Genomic DNA, 18,635 nt, shown 5'->3' with positions numbered 1-18,635 from the left:
TCATAAACATATTGCTTGGAATTTACTGTACAACTTTGTTATAGACAACACCCCAGTGGGAATGACATATAGGACAGTTATGTCTGATACCCTTCCCTCATCCCTTTGGTACTATTTTTTTCTTATGTCTTCATTCTCATTACAGGTAATATTCTGGATTCTAGTATAATACTTGAGATACCCAGGCTACTAATGCTGTGTCATCTGTGTGTGATAATGCACAAATGGAAAGGGGGTGATGGAGGGGAGAAGAAGGAATAGACAAGGGACACTAAAGGCATCCTTTACCACCACTTCTGAAAGACATTTGTTGACCTTGAGTTTGTATAAGGAGATGCTATAACTTTCTTACTTTCTTTACTGTAGTTACAGGGATGCAGAGAAGAACTTTCACAATATATCAAACAGATGCTCATATACAGACTGCTCTGGCAATGAAGAAACTGAAGATGTCTCAGGAATTCTCCAGTGTACAGCTAATGTTCTTGGTATGTATTTTTTCAAGGGAATTAGTTTCCTTTAGTTGGAAGGAAAGTTTACTGACCATCTTAATACCAACAATGAACCAAGGAATTTTTGCTCCAACAAAGGAAATTTAGGATGTAGGCAGCTACATAATCAGTGCACTGTTCTTACATTTGTCTCCTTTTCTACATGTATTTTGTGCCTTTTAGACAATCCAGACTGATTTTTCAGTGGAGTCAGTGGAGGCGTATTTTGCAATACCCAGGTTGATGTCAGTGATTAGAGAAGTCTCAAAGGCTTTGAGTCTAAATAGTTACCATATTTTTCTTTATTTGCATTTTTAAATAATTGAATGCTAACTCTCAGAAACAAATGCTAGGACAAATGCTGTCATTTGCCAGCTGCTGCTTTCATGGAGTTTGCAAATGGAGAGCTGTTGCGGTTGTTTCTCTGCGGGAAGGGCCCTGGGGGTCCTGGTGGCCAGCCAGTGGGACATGGGCCAGTGGCTAGTCCTGGCAGCAAAGGCGGCCAGTGGCAGAGATACAGATCAAAGGGACTCATTATCCCCCTCTACTCAGTACTTGTTAAACCACATCTGGATTACTGAATCCAATGTTGGGAGCCCAGAACCACAGAGAAGTTGATAAAACAGAGGGAGTTCTCTGGACAGGCTGGATCGATGGGCCGGGGTCAACTGTGTGAGGCCAAGTGCTGGGTCCTGCACTTGAGTCACAACAACCCCATGCAATGCTACAGGCTTGGGGAGGAGGGGCTGGAGAGCTGCCCAAAGGAAAAGGACCTGGGGGTGTTGGTTGACAGCCGCCTGAACATGAGCTGCCAGTGTGCCCAGGTGCCAAGAAGGCCAACAGCATCCTGGCATGTATCAGGAATAGTGTGGCCAGCAGGACCAGGGAGGTGATAGTGCCCCTGTACTCGGCACTGGTGAGGCCGCACCTCGAGTCCTGTGTTCAGTTTTGGGCACCTCACTCCAAGAAGGACATCGAGGTGCTGGAGCGTGTCCAAAGAAGGGCAACAAAGCTGGTAAAGGGTCTAGAGCACAAGTCTTATGAGGAGCAGCTGAGGGAGCTGGGGTTGTTTAGCCTGGAGAAGAGGAGGCTGAGGGGAGACCTTATTGCTCTCTACAACTACCTGAAAGGAGGTTGTAGTGAGGTGGGGGTCGGTCTTTTCTCCCAAGTAACAAGTGATAGGACAAGAGGAGATGGCCTCAAGTTGCGCCAGGGGAAGTTTAGGTTGGATATTAGGGGAAAACTTCTTCACCAAAAGGGTAGTCAGGCACTGGAACAGGCTGCCCAGGGAAGTGGTTGAGTCCCCATCCCTGGAGGTATTTAAAAGACAGGTAGATGTGGTGCTTAGGGACGTGGTTTAGTGGTGGACTTGGCAGTGTTAGGTTAAAGGCTGGACTGGATGATCTTAAGGGTCTTTTCCAACCTTAACGATTCTATGATTCTGTGATTCTATGGTGGGGGCTGGAGCACCTGCCCTGTGAGGAGAGGCTGGGGGAGCTGGGCTGGTTCAGCCTGGAGCGGAGATGGCTTCAAGAGGACCTAACAGCACACCCCAGTGCCTGTGGGGACATCCTCAAGGACAGGGAGCTGCGCTCTTTACAGTGGTGCAGGGTGGGATGGAAAGAGGTAGCAGGCGTAAGTTGAAACAGACTGGGTATTTTTCCCTGTGAAAACAGTCAGGCAGAGGCACAGGTAGCCCAGAGAGGCTGCCTGTGTGCAGCCTCTGCCCTTGGAGATTTTTAACCCCAACTGGGTAAAGCCATGAGCAACCTGGCCTGAATGACCAGGAAACTCATGGGGTCTCTCCCAGCTTGAAAGCCTCTCTGATTCTGGCCCCGCTAACAAGAAGGAGCGGTTGATACCATGATGACATTTTTGCTCGTTGAGTACTGAGCTTTTTTTTCTGAACTTTTCTATAGCATTCACAACACTTGGGGCTGTACTTTTTGTAATGTCGAAAGCCTCTTTGCTCTTCCATTGGAGGTCTCGGTAGGCTGCTGAAGTTGCAGTGGAAGGCACAAAAGATGGCATTCTAGTTCATAATAAGTTTCCTTTGAGCTGGTAATATACAGTATAAACCTGTGACATTTTTATGGGATTATGCAGTTAGAGAGACTTTCTTCAACAGGAGGCACAACACTAAAATCTGACCTTGTATGATAATTAAAGATGTGATTTACCTTCCATGTCCGGGGGATATGGTAAGGTGATATTCTGCCCACACTGGGATCTGGGCCATTGTATCCTGCTGAATTAAAATCCTTCTGGAGGTACATGGATTGCATGTCTGTCTTTTCTATCTCAAACTGTTAAACAGACTTGGTATGCTCTGTGAAACAGCTAACATGTTGTAGCTGAGAGATGACTCTGTTTCCCTGACAATCAAAATGCTTTTTTTTTTTGATGTCAGGTGCCTTGTTCTGCAAGATGCTAGGTGCTGTCAGGGAGGTTCTGAGTGCCTTTAACTGCTGCTGAAATCCCTGGGAAGAGATGGTACTTGGCACTCTGCAGGTTTGGGTCATGGAGAGAATTTAGAACAAATTAAATTGTAAATATGTCCAGTATTAGTTACCATTTTTTTAATTTGCATTTTTAAATAATTGAATGCTAGCTCTCAGAAACAAATGCTATGAGTGATAAGGCAGGACTCATGCAAAGCAATAACTTTTCATGTTATCGTGTTCATATTAATATTATAAAAAAAAAAATTAGACACTCAGTACTTATTTCACCATGACACAAATTATGTGTTCTAAGAAATAATTATGAATACTTTTTCATCTTCAGAGTGCTTTTAAATCAATATGTTAGTCTTGGTCCCTTAGCATGGCTGAGTGATGCGCAGCCTGTTCTTTCAGTGGTATCCTCACAGTGCATGTGTGTCGGGGGCAGATCGGACTGTTGGGATCACAGTGTAGGGGTAACATCTAAACATTACTGTCTTGGGGAATGATTAAAATGGAATTTGTCGAAAAGTTTGCAGACACATACTCCAGGAAAAGCTCACCTTTTAAAGAATGAATTTAAGTTGATAGGGAAGAAAAATTCAATGTGAGCAAAACACTAAGATAATTTAAAAGCAGTTCTTCTTTCCTTCTGCTTACCTGGGACAGGAACATAAGGAAATGAGCAGTAAAACCAGCTTCTTCATTTTAATTGTTGCGCCTATCATAACAGGTAAATAATTAATGGAGGCTGTGTAATTAATTCTCACATACGCAGTTATTTTTCTGGTTGAATAAGGATTAGTGAGAGCTGCTTCTATGCAAAAAGGACGTAACCACTGGGGTGTGTACCTAAAGCAATTGGCATTGCTGAGACAGGAGACAAGAATGAATCTGACTGTGATGGAGGCTAGAGAAACCATTGAACCAAATCTGGCTCTCAGTTTATTTATATGAGCGGTAACAGGGACTTGCTGTCTAGGGCTGGAAGAAGGTGTTTTCTTAAAGGTGCTTGGAAGCAACCTCCTGCTCTCTTACCTTAGATAATGCTGACATGATTCACCTCTCCTGACCCTCTAACTGCCTCTAAAATAGTCATTTGGCATTTCTTATTCATCAGAAAACAGCAAATGCTGAGATCATTAGTAAGCTTGGAAGACTATGAGCAGATGCTTCGCACCATGGTCTTGGTGCTTACACTGCTCACAGCAAAGTGCTGACTGCAAGCTGTATGCTCAGCTTGCTGCATGTGATTTATCATGTATGAATACTGGAATTTTCCTCCTGTGAAGACTTCACTAAAATGTGACACCATCTTCCTGCAGTGGAAGGACCTGATTCTCCTTGTCTCCCTGCTAAGTTGCTCCTGCTACAAGTCTAGACATCAATAGAGCTCTTCCTGCTTTAATCCACTGTAATTAAGGGAGCCATGTCCATCATGCTCACACACTGTAAACTGTTTTTGATGCCAGATCAATGGCACAGCTTTTCTTTGCAGTGACAGCTTCTGTGGCTGGAATATTTAATTTAACTTCGTATCCTTTTCAAAATAGTCCAGACTGCTTTCTTTAATTGGTGTGTGTACACTTTTACAGTGTCCTTCATAAGCATATCATCCCAAGGAAAAACAAGAGACAATATATTGAAAGTTGGGAAAAAGAGAAGAGAAATCCTAGCTTCCAAAGGGAGCCTTTATAAAGTTCCTAGTTTGAAATAAAGTATTTCAAAGAATAAGCACTGGTATGTTTTATCCTGTTGACACACATAATGCTTTTAGCTGGCTAGCTAAGCTGTGTTCAGAGCAGATTGGTGTTGTTACTTTGAACTTATTTTAGAAATAATGATAAGAAAAAGATTCCTATGATGAAGTATATTATGTGCATGACTACCACATTTCTTTATTAGGTGACTATAAATTTATACTGAGGTATGTTAGAGAGAAAGATTGTATCTGAAGGGATTTCTTATTTGACCTTGGGCACATTTTTATTCTTTCTGTGCCTCAATTTCCCATCTGTATAATGGAGATAACAGTTTGGTTTTGTTTTGTTTTTTTTTTTTTTTTTTTAATCCTTTAAACCATATGTCAGTGCTGTTCAGATTTTAACCTTCTCAAAGGAAAGACATTTTCATACCATTTGTACATTCAGCATTTTGAGCAATGACAGCCAAATCTTGTTTGGGACTGCTTTTGTCCCTGTAATCTAAAATAATTTGATTTCAAGTAAGATTAGAATATGCATTTTAATTTATTGCAGCTAGTCAGAGTAAAGCAGAAGACTTCCATGTAGTTGCAAATTAAAACTTTGACAAGAGGAAAATAAGGATGAAAACTTTTTAAAATTGTTAGTCTGTAATTCCTACTGTAAGGAATACATTTTGGGACATAAAGCCTTCATGACCTGTCCTGTGTATCCGTTTTGCAGATATTCCAAGCAAGTCTGTGCTACTGAGCTTTACAAAGCAACAGAGAAATGCCCAGTTTTCATTTTTCAACCCCACTGTGTACTTCTGATATATCACATGATGTTTTGCACATCCCACATGCACAAACTAGATAAAAATTGTACAGCCTTCACCTCATCTCCTCCAAACACTCTTTTCAAACATGCACGCAATTAATGTAGCCGTTGTGGGTGTGAACTGTTCTTCACTCTTATTTCAATCCTTCACAAAAAAAGAAAGGGAGTTTCATGAAGGGAGTTACCTGTTTTCCTTTAAATGTCACCAGTATTTCCTTTGGAGCCTCTTTGCAGCTTGCTGAGGAGCTCTGTAATCTGTCATAACTTTGATAGTAAAGCTAATGAAAAGTAACCTAAATTCATAAATATCTGTAAAAAAACCTGTTGTGCAAAATTTGCAAAGCAGAAGTAGATGTTCATACCCGATCTTTAACAACAGGGAAGAAATGTTGTCTTTGAAAGCGTATTTGTGTATTAGACTACAATATCTAAATTGTATGTACTGCAGCACCTGCAACAGCTTGGGCGTGCAGCCTGAAGTTACAGATGCACATGTAGCAGATATAGTTGTTTCAAGGAGGAGGCCTGGAGAAATAACTGCACCTATCTGCCTTTCCATTGCTTAAGATAGAGAAAAACATTTTCTTCCATTTTTTTTAATTCAAGAAATTAATTTATGCAACACAATTCTTTTTCATCTGTTATAAAAAAATCAGCTCCTAAAATCTTACTACAATTACCTTATTTCCCTGAAAAAATGCACAGCATACTTCAGTGACTGCTAAGTTAGCCCTGCATGCGGGCTTAAATGTGTTGCAGGAATTTTTCCTGTTAGGCATTCTTAACTCACAGGTTAATAATAACACTCGTTCTCTTGATTTTGCTTCTGAGAGTGGTGTGAGGACTTTGCTTCTCTGTCATTTCTAAGTGAATATCTTTTTGGGCATCTTCTGTTTGGAGGATGATAGGGCACAGTGACGAGGATTCCCAGGTCCCCCTGTGATAAGTTATGTGGAATCCCAGCCCAGAGCCCTGTCCTGTCAGGGAGATAAATCATGTTTCTGGATTCAACCTCCCTGAGACACTGAGGAGGAGGTAGAATCCATCGTTGGTGCAGGGGTTTAGAGAGCTCTTGCTCGGGGTGACATTTGCTTGTCACCACCAAGGAAGATGTGTGCTGTAGGCTGCTTTATATAGAGCAAATCACTTCATGCCTAAATATATCTTGCAGGGCTGTTCCTTCATTTAGTGCAAAGGGCATAATTCTATAAAAGTCATTTGTTCTCTGTACATTTGTCAAAGATTAAGATCTGTGTGTCCTTTATGTGAAACTAAGAAAATCTCAGCTCTTACCCATATTCTGTAGTTAAAGAGGAATAAATTTGGGATCATTCTGGTGAACTGTTTAATAGTAACAGCACATCCCTGCTGAGAAATACTAGATTTGAAGAGGCAGGAAATAGGTTGAAAAGGAGCTGCCAGGACAGATGTTAGCCTACAGTGAGATTAGACCAGGTAATGTAATTGGAAAAGATGGACAAGGGTTTAGCACACTGACTGCTTGGCAGGTATCTGAAAACTGTAAATGCTTATATACTTAAAGTACATAAATTACTATCACTTTCCCCTTCCTTTGAGCTAAGAACTGCAGATAGTCATTAGGATGCAACTAATTTAGGATACACAGCCTGATTTATAATTAAAGTTGTTGGTTTACAAATGGCATAAAAGGAAATGTTACATGGCCCAGAGGACTGGTGATACTAATGGATTTTAATAATACTTGGAACTCTATCCTGGGGGGGTCTAGAAGCTATACACACAGGACTCGTATTATTTATCAGATGTTACAGCGCACTGGCAATACAAAAGTAATCTAAAGAAAAATCACATAGTTCATATGATTTCAAAACTGAGATGAATACATCTAAATTAGAAAAGGACAAATGTTTATACCAAACGGCCTTAGACATCCCACTCTGCAAATCAGAGCTATTTATTGTTAGAAAGCAGCTGAACTATCAGTAGATAGTGAGCAGTTTGAAGTTATGATGTACAATAACATCTTGTAGAATTCTATCTATAAAGTAGAAGACATTCTGGGCATGATTCATTGACTAAATGTAGGTGTTTTTGCCATTATTTTAGGTGCTGTGGGGTACCTCGTGTGGCCTCTGTCAAACCTTCAAAAATGTGTAGGTCTCCTTTAAGTCCCATGTCCTGGCAGATGTAACTATCTGTTAGTTCTTTTGTAGATGTCTTGGATGTCTTATGAAGACTCAAGTAGCATAAGAGTTCTATATCTAGTCAGCCGAATTGAGCCCTTTATATGTGAGGAATTATGAGAGATGATTTTGCATTTAGTGGGAAATGGTTTTAGATTTCATTAGAATTTTATTCTTTCCAAGAAGTGAAGTTCTGCTCCCTATGTCAATTCAAAGACATACATGCTTATTTTAATGGAAAAGCAAATTAAAAAACTTTGTTCTTATTGCTGTTTGATCTCTAGAGTTAAGATGAAACGAAGTGGATCTGCCTTCTTTTTAGGAATCACCAACCTAGTGATTGCAGTTTTCGTTTAATAAACCCTGTGCAAATCTAAGAAGTGAGGTTTCCAAGATGTGATGGGAGACACAAAATGATGATAGTCTTGCTTCAGACAGCTTGGCTTTGCCTGTAGAACTGGCTGCTACTCTAAGCGCTATATGGAGGAAAAAAAGAACACTGCCTGTTCTGAATAGCTCAGCTGAGCTTCCTCTGTCAGTAGTTTGGAGCAGAATCTTTCACACGTATGCTGAGCGCAGGTGATCAGGTCCTCACCAAGAGGCAGTAATTGCAATGATATTTCTAAGCATCATTTGTCAGAGGAGACCCTCTCTTTAACAAGGAAAAAAATATGCCTCAATAAAATTGGATAAAACAAGTATTATAGGTGAACAAGTGTGAGGAATTCTTTTTAACAATAATTCTTATTTTTATTTTATTAAATCTTGGAAGATATGCAGGCCCCGTATGGCACTGTGAGACAAGTGTAGTAAAAATTTTACAATTGTGTCAAAACCATATGTAAAGGCATGAAATGGTGTTAATGTATTTATATAAAAACCGCTAAAAATGGTAATATAAAAATATCATCTGGATTCCCGGGATGATATAAATTCACCATCATAATGAAGTAAGATCAAAGTCCTTTATACAGTAATTAGATCCTGTACTAGGCTCACTTACAAGCCATTAGTTTCATCTAATGTACATTCAGCCTGTACACATCAAAACCTTTATTATTGAGAAAATAAACGTTGCTTTTCCTACTATCTTAAATTATGCTTTGGAATTCTGAGCTGCCACCTGGCTTTCTGTCCAAAAGACTGTTTAAGGAAAAGGTCTTACACCAAAAGTCTGCTAATCCAAAAACATTGAAGAGGTATTTGCTATAATTGAAGGTGGCAAATTCTGCTTCGGTCCACAGTATGAGTTCTGGAATTGCATATTGAATTGTACTATCCCCTTAATATTTGACATTTACAGATTCTTAATGGGTATCCCAGAAAAAAAGGTATTTTTCTATGCCAAAGGAGTCAGATGCTGGCCACTCTGCAACCATTGTCTCCATGGTTTACTTTAAGGAGGAACTGGATGGCTTGTAACTGCTTCTGCATGCTCTGCAAGTTAATGGATTGCTTTGACGTTTTTATCACATCATTCATCTTCTAGTTGTTTCTGAAGAGCCTACGATTTGTGATTTTCTTCATGGGAACAGATTCCTATCTAATTTCTCCACTTAGTAATGTACAAATACTTAGAAATACTGTATTAGTTCCTTGATGTTTTGTAGTAGGTTCACAGTTTACAGGAACTGCTGAAAAGAAAATGAAGAAGGACCTTTTACTAGCATGTTATTACAGGATGAAGTCATCTATTTCTGCTCGTGTTCAGTGAAATACTTAATTTGTACTTTGAGCCTATGCTTAAAGACTTTGGTAATTTTGGATCTGGCTCACAAGTACAGGATCTCTTCTCTAAATGTCTTTGAGACACATTTTCAAAGGATAATGATAGACCTTATATAGTACTTTTGTCATAGATCCCGAAGTGCTTCGTAATGGGGGCCCAGAGCAATACTGTCATTCTACGGTTGCTTTGCCTCAATTTCCTTCTACAACGTTGTCGTGGTTTAACCCCAGCCAGCAACTAAGCACCACACAGCCGCTCGCTCACTCCCCCCCGGTGGGATGGGGGAGAGAATCGGAAGAGTAAAAGTGAGAAAACTCATGGGTTGAGATGAAGACAGTTTAATAGGTAAAGCAAAAGCCACACGCACAAGCAAAGCAAAGCAAGGAATTCATTCACTACTTCCCAGCGGCAGGCAGGTGTTCAGCCATCTCCAGGAAAGCAGGGCTCCATCACGCGTAACGGTTACTTGGGAAGACAAACGCCATCACACCCAATGTCCCCCCCTTCCTTCTTCTTCCCCCAGCTTATATACTGAGCATGATGTCATATGGTATGGAATAGCCCTTTGGCCAGTCTGGGTCAGCTGTCCTAGCTATGCTCCCTCCCAGCTTCTTATGCACCTGGCAGAGCACAAGAAGCTAAAAAGTCCTTGACTAGTGTAAACTCTACTCAGCAAGAACCAAAACATCAGTGTCTTATCAACATTATTCTCATCCTAAATCCAAAACACAGCACTCTACCAGCTACTAAGAAGAAAATTAACTCTATCCCAGCTGAAACCAGGACAGTATCCACCCCTTATTCCATACCATTTACGTCATGCTCAGGTCCCACATTATCCAATACATCCTCATTAACCACCACCCCACTTATTCTATGGACCACTCCTGTAAAATGTCTGTAAAATGTCCATAAACATCCACAAATGTCCACATAATGTCCATTGGGTTCATTTAGTCCGTGACTGGGCTCCATCGGTGATGGTGATCACTCAGGACAGGAGAGGTGGTGTGTTGCGTGGAGTTACTGGGCACCAAAGCCAGCTCAGGTCGGGTCACTGCTGCACTTGCACTGCTTCTTGTAAGGCTTCTCCTCCATTTGTTCAGGTGGTTCCTGCTATGGTAATTCCTATAACATGCAACTCAGATCATGGGTTACAACAATTTAAAGGTATTTCCATTACAATATCCACCCCTGGCCACTTTGGGCCAGGATTAACATTGCAATGAACTCCTCCCCTTGCTCCTAGCCTGGCTAGCAACAAGGGGTTCCTGTTATAGTAATTCTCATAACATGCAACTCAAATCCTGGGTTACAACAATTTAAAGGTATTTCCATTACAATCTCCACCCCTGGCCCCTTTGGACCAGACCATTGGGTTTAACACTGCAATGGACTCCTCCCCTTGCCCCTGCTTCGGCTTGGACTTATCCACAGACTGTAGTCCCTTAGGGGTTTACCTGCTCCAAGCGGAGCCTTGTCTATGAGCCACAGTCTCTCCAGGGGTATACCTGCTGTGGCATGGATTTATCCACAGCCACAGTCACTTAGAGGTGCACCTGTTCCCACATGACCTTCTCCATGGGCCACAATGCTTTCAGAGATATACCTGCTCCAGCGTGGCCTTGCCCGCAGCCACAGTCTCTTCAGAAGTAAACTTGCTCCACCATGGCCTTACCCATGGCCACACGCTTTGAGGTGCTCCAGCATGACCTCATGCACAGCCACTGATGCTTCAAGGTGTACCTGCTGCAGCACGGACTTATCCACAGCCACAGATGCTTCGAGGTGTACCCTCTCCAGCGTGGACTTATCCTTGGGCCACAATCCCTTCAGAGGTATACCTGCTGTGGCACAGACATAACCATGGCCACAGACTCTTCGAGACATACCTGCTCTGGTATGGGCTTATCCACGTCCACAGGCGCTTTGGGGTGTCCTGCTCCCGCATGGACTCATCCACAGGTCACAGTCCCTTTGACTCGAGTTCACACTGGAGTTCCAGCCTGTCCAGTACAGCAGTGCAGAAACAGCAGCGATGCCCTGGCCATCTGCCAGCCCAGGGCATGGCCGTTGTTGTTATCAAAATGTTCCCAGGCACAGCACAGTAAGATGATAAGCAGATCAGCAAGTAGCAAAAGCAAAAAGCAGCCACTAACGAGCACTATACTCTAATATACAGTAAGGCAAGCAAGCCTCATGGCAAGTACAGAAGCCTGCTGATTAATACCTAAACAGCAGTAACAGCTATAAATTCAATCATCTAGCACATTCCAATTAAATCTGTCATTATCTCGAACCCTTCGAGCCCCACGTTGGGCGCCAAAAAGGACTGTCGTGGTTTAACCCCAGCCAGCAACTAAGCACCACACAGCCGCTCGCTCACTCCCCCCCGGTGGGATGGGGGAGAGAATCGGAAGAGTAAAAGTGAGAAAACTCATGGGTTGAGATGAAGACAGTTTAATAGGTAAAGCAAAAGCCACACGCACAAGCAAAGCAAAGCAAGGAATTCATTCACTACTTCCCAGCGGCAGGCAGGTGTTCAGCCATCTCCAGGAAAGCAGGGCTCCATCACGCGTAACGGTTACTTGGGAAGACAAACGCCATCACACCCAATGTCCCCCCCTTCCTTCTTCTTCCCCCAGCTTATATACTGAGCATGATGTCATATGGTATGGAATAGCCCTTTGGCCAGTCTGGGTCAGCTGTCCTAGCTATGCTCCCTCCCAGCTTCTTATGCACCTGGCAGAGCACAAGAAGCTAAAAAGTCCTTGACTAGTGTAAACTCTACTCAGCAAGAACCAAAACATCAGTGTCTTATCAACATTATTCTCATCCTAAATCCAAAACACAGCACTCTACCAGCTACTAAGAAGAAAATTAACTCTATCCCAGCTGAAACCAGGACAAACGTGCATATTTAATTTCTCTCCAGTATGGGCTGGAATAAAAATGGCATTGTAAGAAAAAGCAACGAAAAGCAACAAAAAGAAACTACTCAGGAAAAAAACTTAGTAGAGTTAAGACATGTGATTTGTACTCTTGAAGAAGTGGATTAAGTAGTAGGAACACAGTAGAGCACTTTCCAAGAAGAAAGTAAATTGAGACTGATAAATTTTTAGAATTTCATTCAGTATATTAGTAGAAGGTTGGTAAATAGCAGAAGCTCAAAATAACAAATGACTTCACTTGGGCCACAGCAGAGAGTGTTGGGTTGAATTTTCATTTATTTTGTATCACTACTGTTCAGTGAAGTGTCTTGGTGAAACTAAGGAAGACTTTTTCCTACTTACCGATTGCAAGCTAGTGCCCATTGGGAAGCTGTGTCTATGGTTGTCGGGGTCACGCATGAGACAATATGGGACCACAGTGGCCTCTGCGTTTGGGAGTGCTGGGCACGCATACAGATCTCAAATACTAGTTTTTTTCTGGGCAGCCGAATGAAAATTTTGATTAGAGGTCCATAGTGCAAAAGAAAGAATGGAAATGCCAGCTTTTCAGAAAGGAGTAGCAAATCATCGATTTTGATGAACAGAAGTTGACTCACATTTTCAGTGCCATCTTCAGTTCGAATTATTCCACTGCAAAATCAAAATGAAAACAAAATTAAGATGCAGAGAAAGAATTTAATGTGAGACGAGTTTGAAAAGATTAGACTGTTTATGCAGATGTATAACCTGAAGGTTATAAAGAAGAATATTTTGATGATTTTATTTGTCTTTTCTCAAAATAAAAGAAAAAACAAAGGAAACACTGAATATGTTGGAATTGGAAATCATACCAAATGTAATTTTTAAGGATAATAATTATACGTGGGAGTCTCCAAATGTAGTAAAGTATGCACTATAGAGACAATGAGTTCTGGGTATTTTTTTAAGCAGGTTTTTCTATATGTAATAAAACTATCTCCTGATCTGGTAGTTCTGTCTATTTCAGTAAATAAGCCAAATATCTATTGTAGCAGTTAGGGAGGAGCTTCCTCAAAACCATGTTTTTTCATGATTTTCCATCAGATTTTACAGTTTTTCTGTAGCATCTGATACCAGTCACTGCTGAGACAAGATCTCAGAGCAGCTGAATAGCGATCTGGTGCAGTTTGACATTTTCTCTCCTTGTGATGATGATGGCCATTTCTATTGTCTCTTGAAAGCTAAACATATCAGTATGTATAGAAGAAGGGGTAGGGAGAAACTCCACAGAAGATATTAAAAAGATTGGGATCATTTATATGGTAGAAAATGAAAAGGTAATGATGAAATATAGAGAAAGTTAATGTTAGGTAAGTGTGTGCTTCTGTTCATCATTTGTTTCAATAGGAGAGGCAGGTATAAGTCAGTAAAAATACAGATTAAGTATTTTGTGCAACTTCATGCAGATACATCACTGAAGCCACGACCTTTGTAGGAATACAGAAAAAAAATATAATATATATTTGTATAATAGGGATTTAAATAAAGATTTTTGATTTAAAGAAAAACCATCATGCTTCAGGCAAAAATTGACCTCTTATTGGTGAGGCTTAGGAAGAAACTTCCCCAATACACTTGTTTGTTTTAGGAGGTTGTTTGACTTTGTTTAATTTTCTCAGTATCTCATAGTGCCTATTATTAGAGAGAAGATTCCTGACTAAGACAGAAGAGCAGTTTGGTTGAGCTTGGGCATATCCATGTTTCTATTCTGAGCTAATCTAATTTTCTGCTGGTACTGTGTGTAACTCAATTCAAAGCTAAAATGTTTTTAAAAGTAGTGGCACAGCCTCAAGCCAGGTCCTTGACCTGAATTTCATAGTATAATTCATGTTTCTTGGAGTGAGTACATTGTGTCCAGATTGAACAGCCAGTCCTCCAGGGTGGACAAGACCAACCAAAGACAATGAGCAAAACCTTAGGCCGAATACTAAGATACAACTCCCGATAAAGATAATGAGGCAAGGCTTACGTATGTAGCAGTAAAGTACATGAGTGATCAGTTCTGCATATCCTATTTTCAGTTTGTGGTGCCAGGGCAACTGACTGTTTTACTGTAATTTTATACTTTAAAGACAGCCCACCTGTGCTATCGTTTTGGGCAGCTTCACGGGATGTCACATAGTTCTGTAACAGTATTTGGTCATTTCCACAAAGGTCCCAGGGGTTTCTGATACCGTCCTGTTCCCACAGTTTCACGGCCTCTGCAGTCTTACAGCCTTGGGTGCCCCTGCTAGACTGCTCGCTTTTACACACAGACTTCTAAAGCTATTCACAGTTCACTGTATAGAACAATGAGATTTGAAAGTATGCATGTGTGTTTGTGTATACATACGAATATGACAATTTCTTAGCTCCTTGCTATTAATATCCAGCTATGTCAATGTTATTGGTACGGGTGTCGTGGTTTAACCCCAGTTGGCAACTAAGCACCACACAGCCGCTCACTCACCCTCCCCCCAAATTTGGAATTTAATTCTTTTTGGGTTATAGTGACTACTTTTATGGACGAGATTGCAATACTAGTTATGCAGACGTAGTGGTAATGAGTCAGGAATTGGCACACTGTCCTCTGAGTCAGGATATTAGGGGGCATTGTGTACCAGAGGTACTTTCTTTTGGCTTAGCCGCAGATCTGACCATCTGTGGTCATAAAAGATCCTGGGAATATTTTTGTAATAACCTAGTTTAGTGACCAAATTTGATTATGAGTAATGGCATTTGAATGAACTTTCCCAAATTATTACTATTACTTCTTTCATAAAATATGCTTGGTCATGTTGTCATGTTCTCCTGTTTATATATGCAATTTTATGCATTTTAATCTGCTATTAATCATATCGAAGGTCCAAACAAAACTATTGTTGCAGGTAGTTTTGCAGAGCTGTGGAACGCTCAGATTCCTTGTGAATATTGATTGTTATAACTTTGCCTGTGTGCATAGGCAGTTCAGATGCTGCCTTGAGATGATCAAAGGTTATTGTCTGCAAACAACAGATGAATGACTTCTTCTGTCCCCTGTTACACCTCTTGGGCATGAAGGTCACTAATCACACTCTTCTTCCAAATTTAAAAGCCTACAAGCAATTTAAACAAACAATGAGAAGTTTGATGATCCACTGGGATCTTATCAATGTTATGAAGCATGCTGAATACATATTAAAATAAAGAGCCAGTAGTGCCCTTAGGAAATAAGTAACTGCCCTTCATTTCTGTTAGAATTCAAGATAAATTTTAAGGTGTTTGACTGTTTCACTGAAATTTGATGTATTTCAATACACTGGAGGAACTATGTTGTCAATTCCTATATTAATCCTTTGAAAACTCTTGCTGGATATTTTTAATTCGCATACAGCTGATTCATACTTCTTTTTCTTCTATTACAGCTTAGAACAATACAAACATATCTGATAAATTTTGTAACCCTATGTGATACAGGGATTATATACAGATGAGATTTAACAGAGCATGTCTTCCCTAAAATAAGTCAGAGGAAAATATTTAATAACCATCTCAAAATTATTTTTTCTAGGTTATCCTTAAAATGACAAATAACAAACTGGAGTAGGATTTGATAAACATTTGTATCCAGGGACTTCTGTCACTGGTATTTTTTCATCCCTTCAGCAACACCAGCCTTATCACCTCTGTAAATCAAAACCTTTTGAATTTCTGTGATGGAGACTTGAAGTGACGTTGTGAGATACCACAGAGCCGTCCCATCTACTAGCAGTTTAGATTGCTCTAAGAGGCGGGGTTGTTTTTTTTTAAAGATGGGTGAGTGTAGAAACCGAAAATAGAAAGCCTTTGCTCTCCTTTGCAGGCAACAAAAAAGAAGTAATTATTCCTTTGTATCTTCTGTCAGTGCCCAATAGCTATAATGAGAAAAGTATTTTGTCTGAAAAAAAATCCCAAAACCCACAGCTCTCCTGCCCCAGCTACTGAAGTGTCATCTGACTGCAGGGCTTTACATTGCTTACCAAAAGCCAAAGGCCCTAGCAGCTTATTCTTCAAGCTGGTAAGAGCTGGATCCCTTGCAGAGGCAGTGAACAGAGGGGCTACAAAAGCAGAAGCCTCGTTTGTGTCTAGGTCAGCAATGGAAGGGATGCAGCCATGGCTGGGTGCATTCACACAGCGGACTGCATGTGACATGCAAATGTCAGGGAAATTATCATGTGTTCTGGCTTCCAGCAGGGAAGGGGAGACAGGCAAGTGTAAATCCCACAAGTAGCTGGTTGGGACAGCGAGCTGAAAGCATGAGGACTTAAAATGACAGGCAAAAATGGCTTCTAGGGTTATTTGCAACCACCAGAGAAAACAGAAGTCCCGTGGGTAGGTATCCAGTGAAAAAGCCACTCTCACTGACCTGGAAAAACACTGGGCAAATAGAGAACAAAGGGAAAATGTGACACAGTAGCAATACTATGATGTTGTTAATATCAGTGTCTCATTGTCCTATAGGTTTGAAGTTTGAGGAAATGCAAGAAAAGTTTGGGGAGGAATTCTTCAATATCTGCTTTGATGAGAATGAAAGAGTTCTTCGAGCTGTAGGTGGGACCCTTCAAGACTTCTTCAATGGCTTTGATGCTTTGCTGGAGCACATTAGAACTTCATTTGGAAGACAGGCCACCCTGGAATCCCCTTCTTTCCTATGCAAAGAGCTCCCTGAAGGCAATCTCATGCTTCATTACTTTCACCCACATCAGATTGTGGGATTTGCAATGATGGGAATGATAAAGGCAGCAGCAAAGAAGATTTACCGCTTGGACGTGGAAGTAGAACAGGTCGCTAATGATAAGTTGTGTTCAGAGGGGACGAACCCAGGTAACTGCAGCTGTCTGACTTTCCTTATCAAAGAACATGAAAATGCAAATATCACAAAAGCACTTCCACCGGGAACTTCCCAGTCCCCCTTAGACCTGAGGATTAGCATCAACACCTTCTGCAGAGCTTTCCCCTTTCACCTGATGTTTGATCCAAACATGCTGGTTCTCCAGCTTGGAGAAGGTCTTAGGAAGCAGCTCAGATGTGACACTCATAAAACTCTGAAATTCCAAGACTGCTTCGACATAGTTTCTCCTAAAATCAGTGCCACATTTGAACGAGTTCTCCTGAGATTGTCTACGCCCTTTGTCATTCGGACCAAACTTGAAGACTCTGGCTCTGAAAATAAAGATAAGGTAAGAACATTAATTTGGAAGGGGATGTGTGTATATGTGTGTGATGGGAGAGGATTATTTATTCAGAGAGAAGCAGCTCAAGTCATGTGTACTCTGGAAGGCTCACTTACGCCTTGCAAACAGGGGCTAAGTGGTATTCCCCAGCCAAGTTAATATTTTCCTAAATTATTTATAAGCTTTGCCTGTGATGTTGTAGCAAATCGTGACGTTGCCATACAGAAAATTCTGTGCTGTGGAGTTGAATAGTGCAGTTTAAATCAAAAGGGTGAGGAATTTTACAAAATGCCCATATCTAATCCTTAATTTCACTCCAGCTATATTATGACAACAATAATAGTTATTAAGCCATTTACTAGGGAATAGCTTTCAGTATGTTTTCTGAAACACTCTCACTGCAGGGTTCTCACTGCCACTTTATTACATCCTACTTCCCTATTTTGAAATGCTGCTTTCCTCTGTGTTTCTTCTTATCTCTCACCCTGCACTCAAGGGAACGAGAGCTGTAAGTGGTACCAGGTATAACTTATGCCAGTTTTAATGCTTTCCAGTCATTTAAATAGGCACTTGTCCTCCTACACTGCCCCTTTCCTCAGTGTTTTAGGAGAGAGCTACCTTAACTAGTGAGCCCTATGTTGAGTTCAGTGCATCTCGGGTGAGTTAGGTGAGAACATGTCTTCTAGAGCGGACCTCTCCAAAGGCTGAATGGAGTTTGTCTTACTGAATATCCTTGAATTATGGGAAAGCTTTTTGGTGTGAAGTTGGGTTCCAGCTGTATGCACCAAATTACTTCTACTTAATGCTTACATTGAAAGCTTATGCGTGGGTGCCTTGGAAATACTGCTGCCCTAAGTGAAGGAATTACTGTTTTTCAGGGGTTTTAAGAGATAGCACCCAAGAACAGTCAATCTCAATCACACTGGATACTTAGACACCTAAGTTCTGCCTATGTGTGCCGCATTTACAGCTTAGGTAGTCTGGATATAGCTTGAGAAACTCAGCCTCTGTTTTGCTGCCTACACTGGGCCAGAGTTTCAGAAAGACTCCTGTGGTAGCTGCCTATCGAGTTCGGGGTTTTTTTCAAAATACAGCCACTTCCGACAGCAGCAATGTTTCCAGCTCCTCTTTGGCTTTGCTCTTT

At 41.1% G+C, this 18,635-nt stretch overlaps 1 protein-coding gene across 1 annotated transcript in view; it reads left to right on the top strand.

The window, feature by feature from the left end:
- Positions 1–371: 371 nt before the first annotated feature.
- The window catches only part of GUCY1A2 (guanylate cyclase 1 soluble subunit alpha 2), a 146,515-nt gene continuing 128,251 nt past the window's right edge, over positions 372–18,635 (top strand). Inside the window, exons 1-2 of the mRNA XM_082304504.1 lie at positions 372–488; positions 16,779–17,497. Of these exons, the coding sequence (XP_082160630.1) occupies positions 16,796–17,497 (702 nt within the window). The 5' untranslated portion in view covers positions 372–488; positions 16,779–16,795. The remainder of the gene's footprint in view (positions 489–16,778; positions 17,498–18,635) is intronic.

This window comes from Platalea leucorodia (genome assembly GCF_965183815.1).
Source record: "Platalea leucorodia genome assembly, chromosome: 2".
NCBI classification, from domain to species: domain Eukaryota; kingdom Metazoa; phylum Chordata; class Aves; order Pelecaniformes; family Threskiornithidae; genus Platalea; species Platalea leucorodia.
This window is presented reverse-complemented; position numbering and strand designations above follow the sequence as displayed.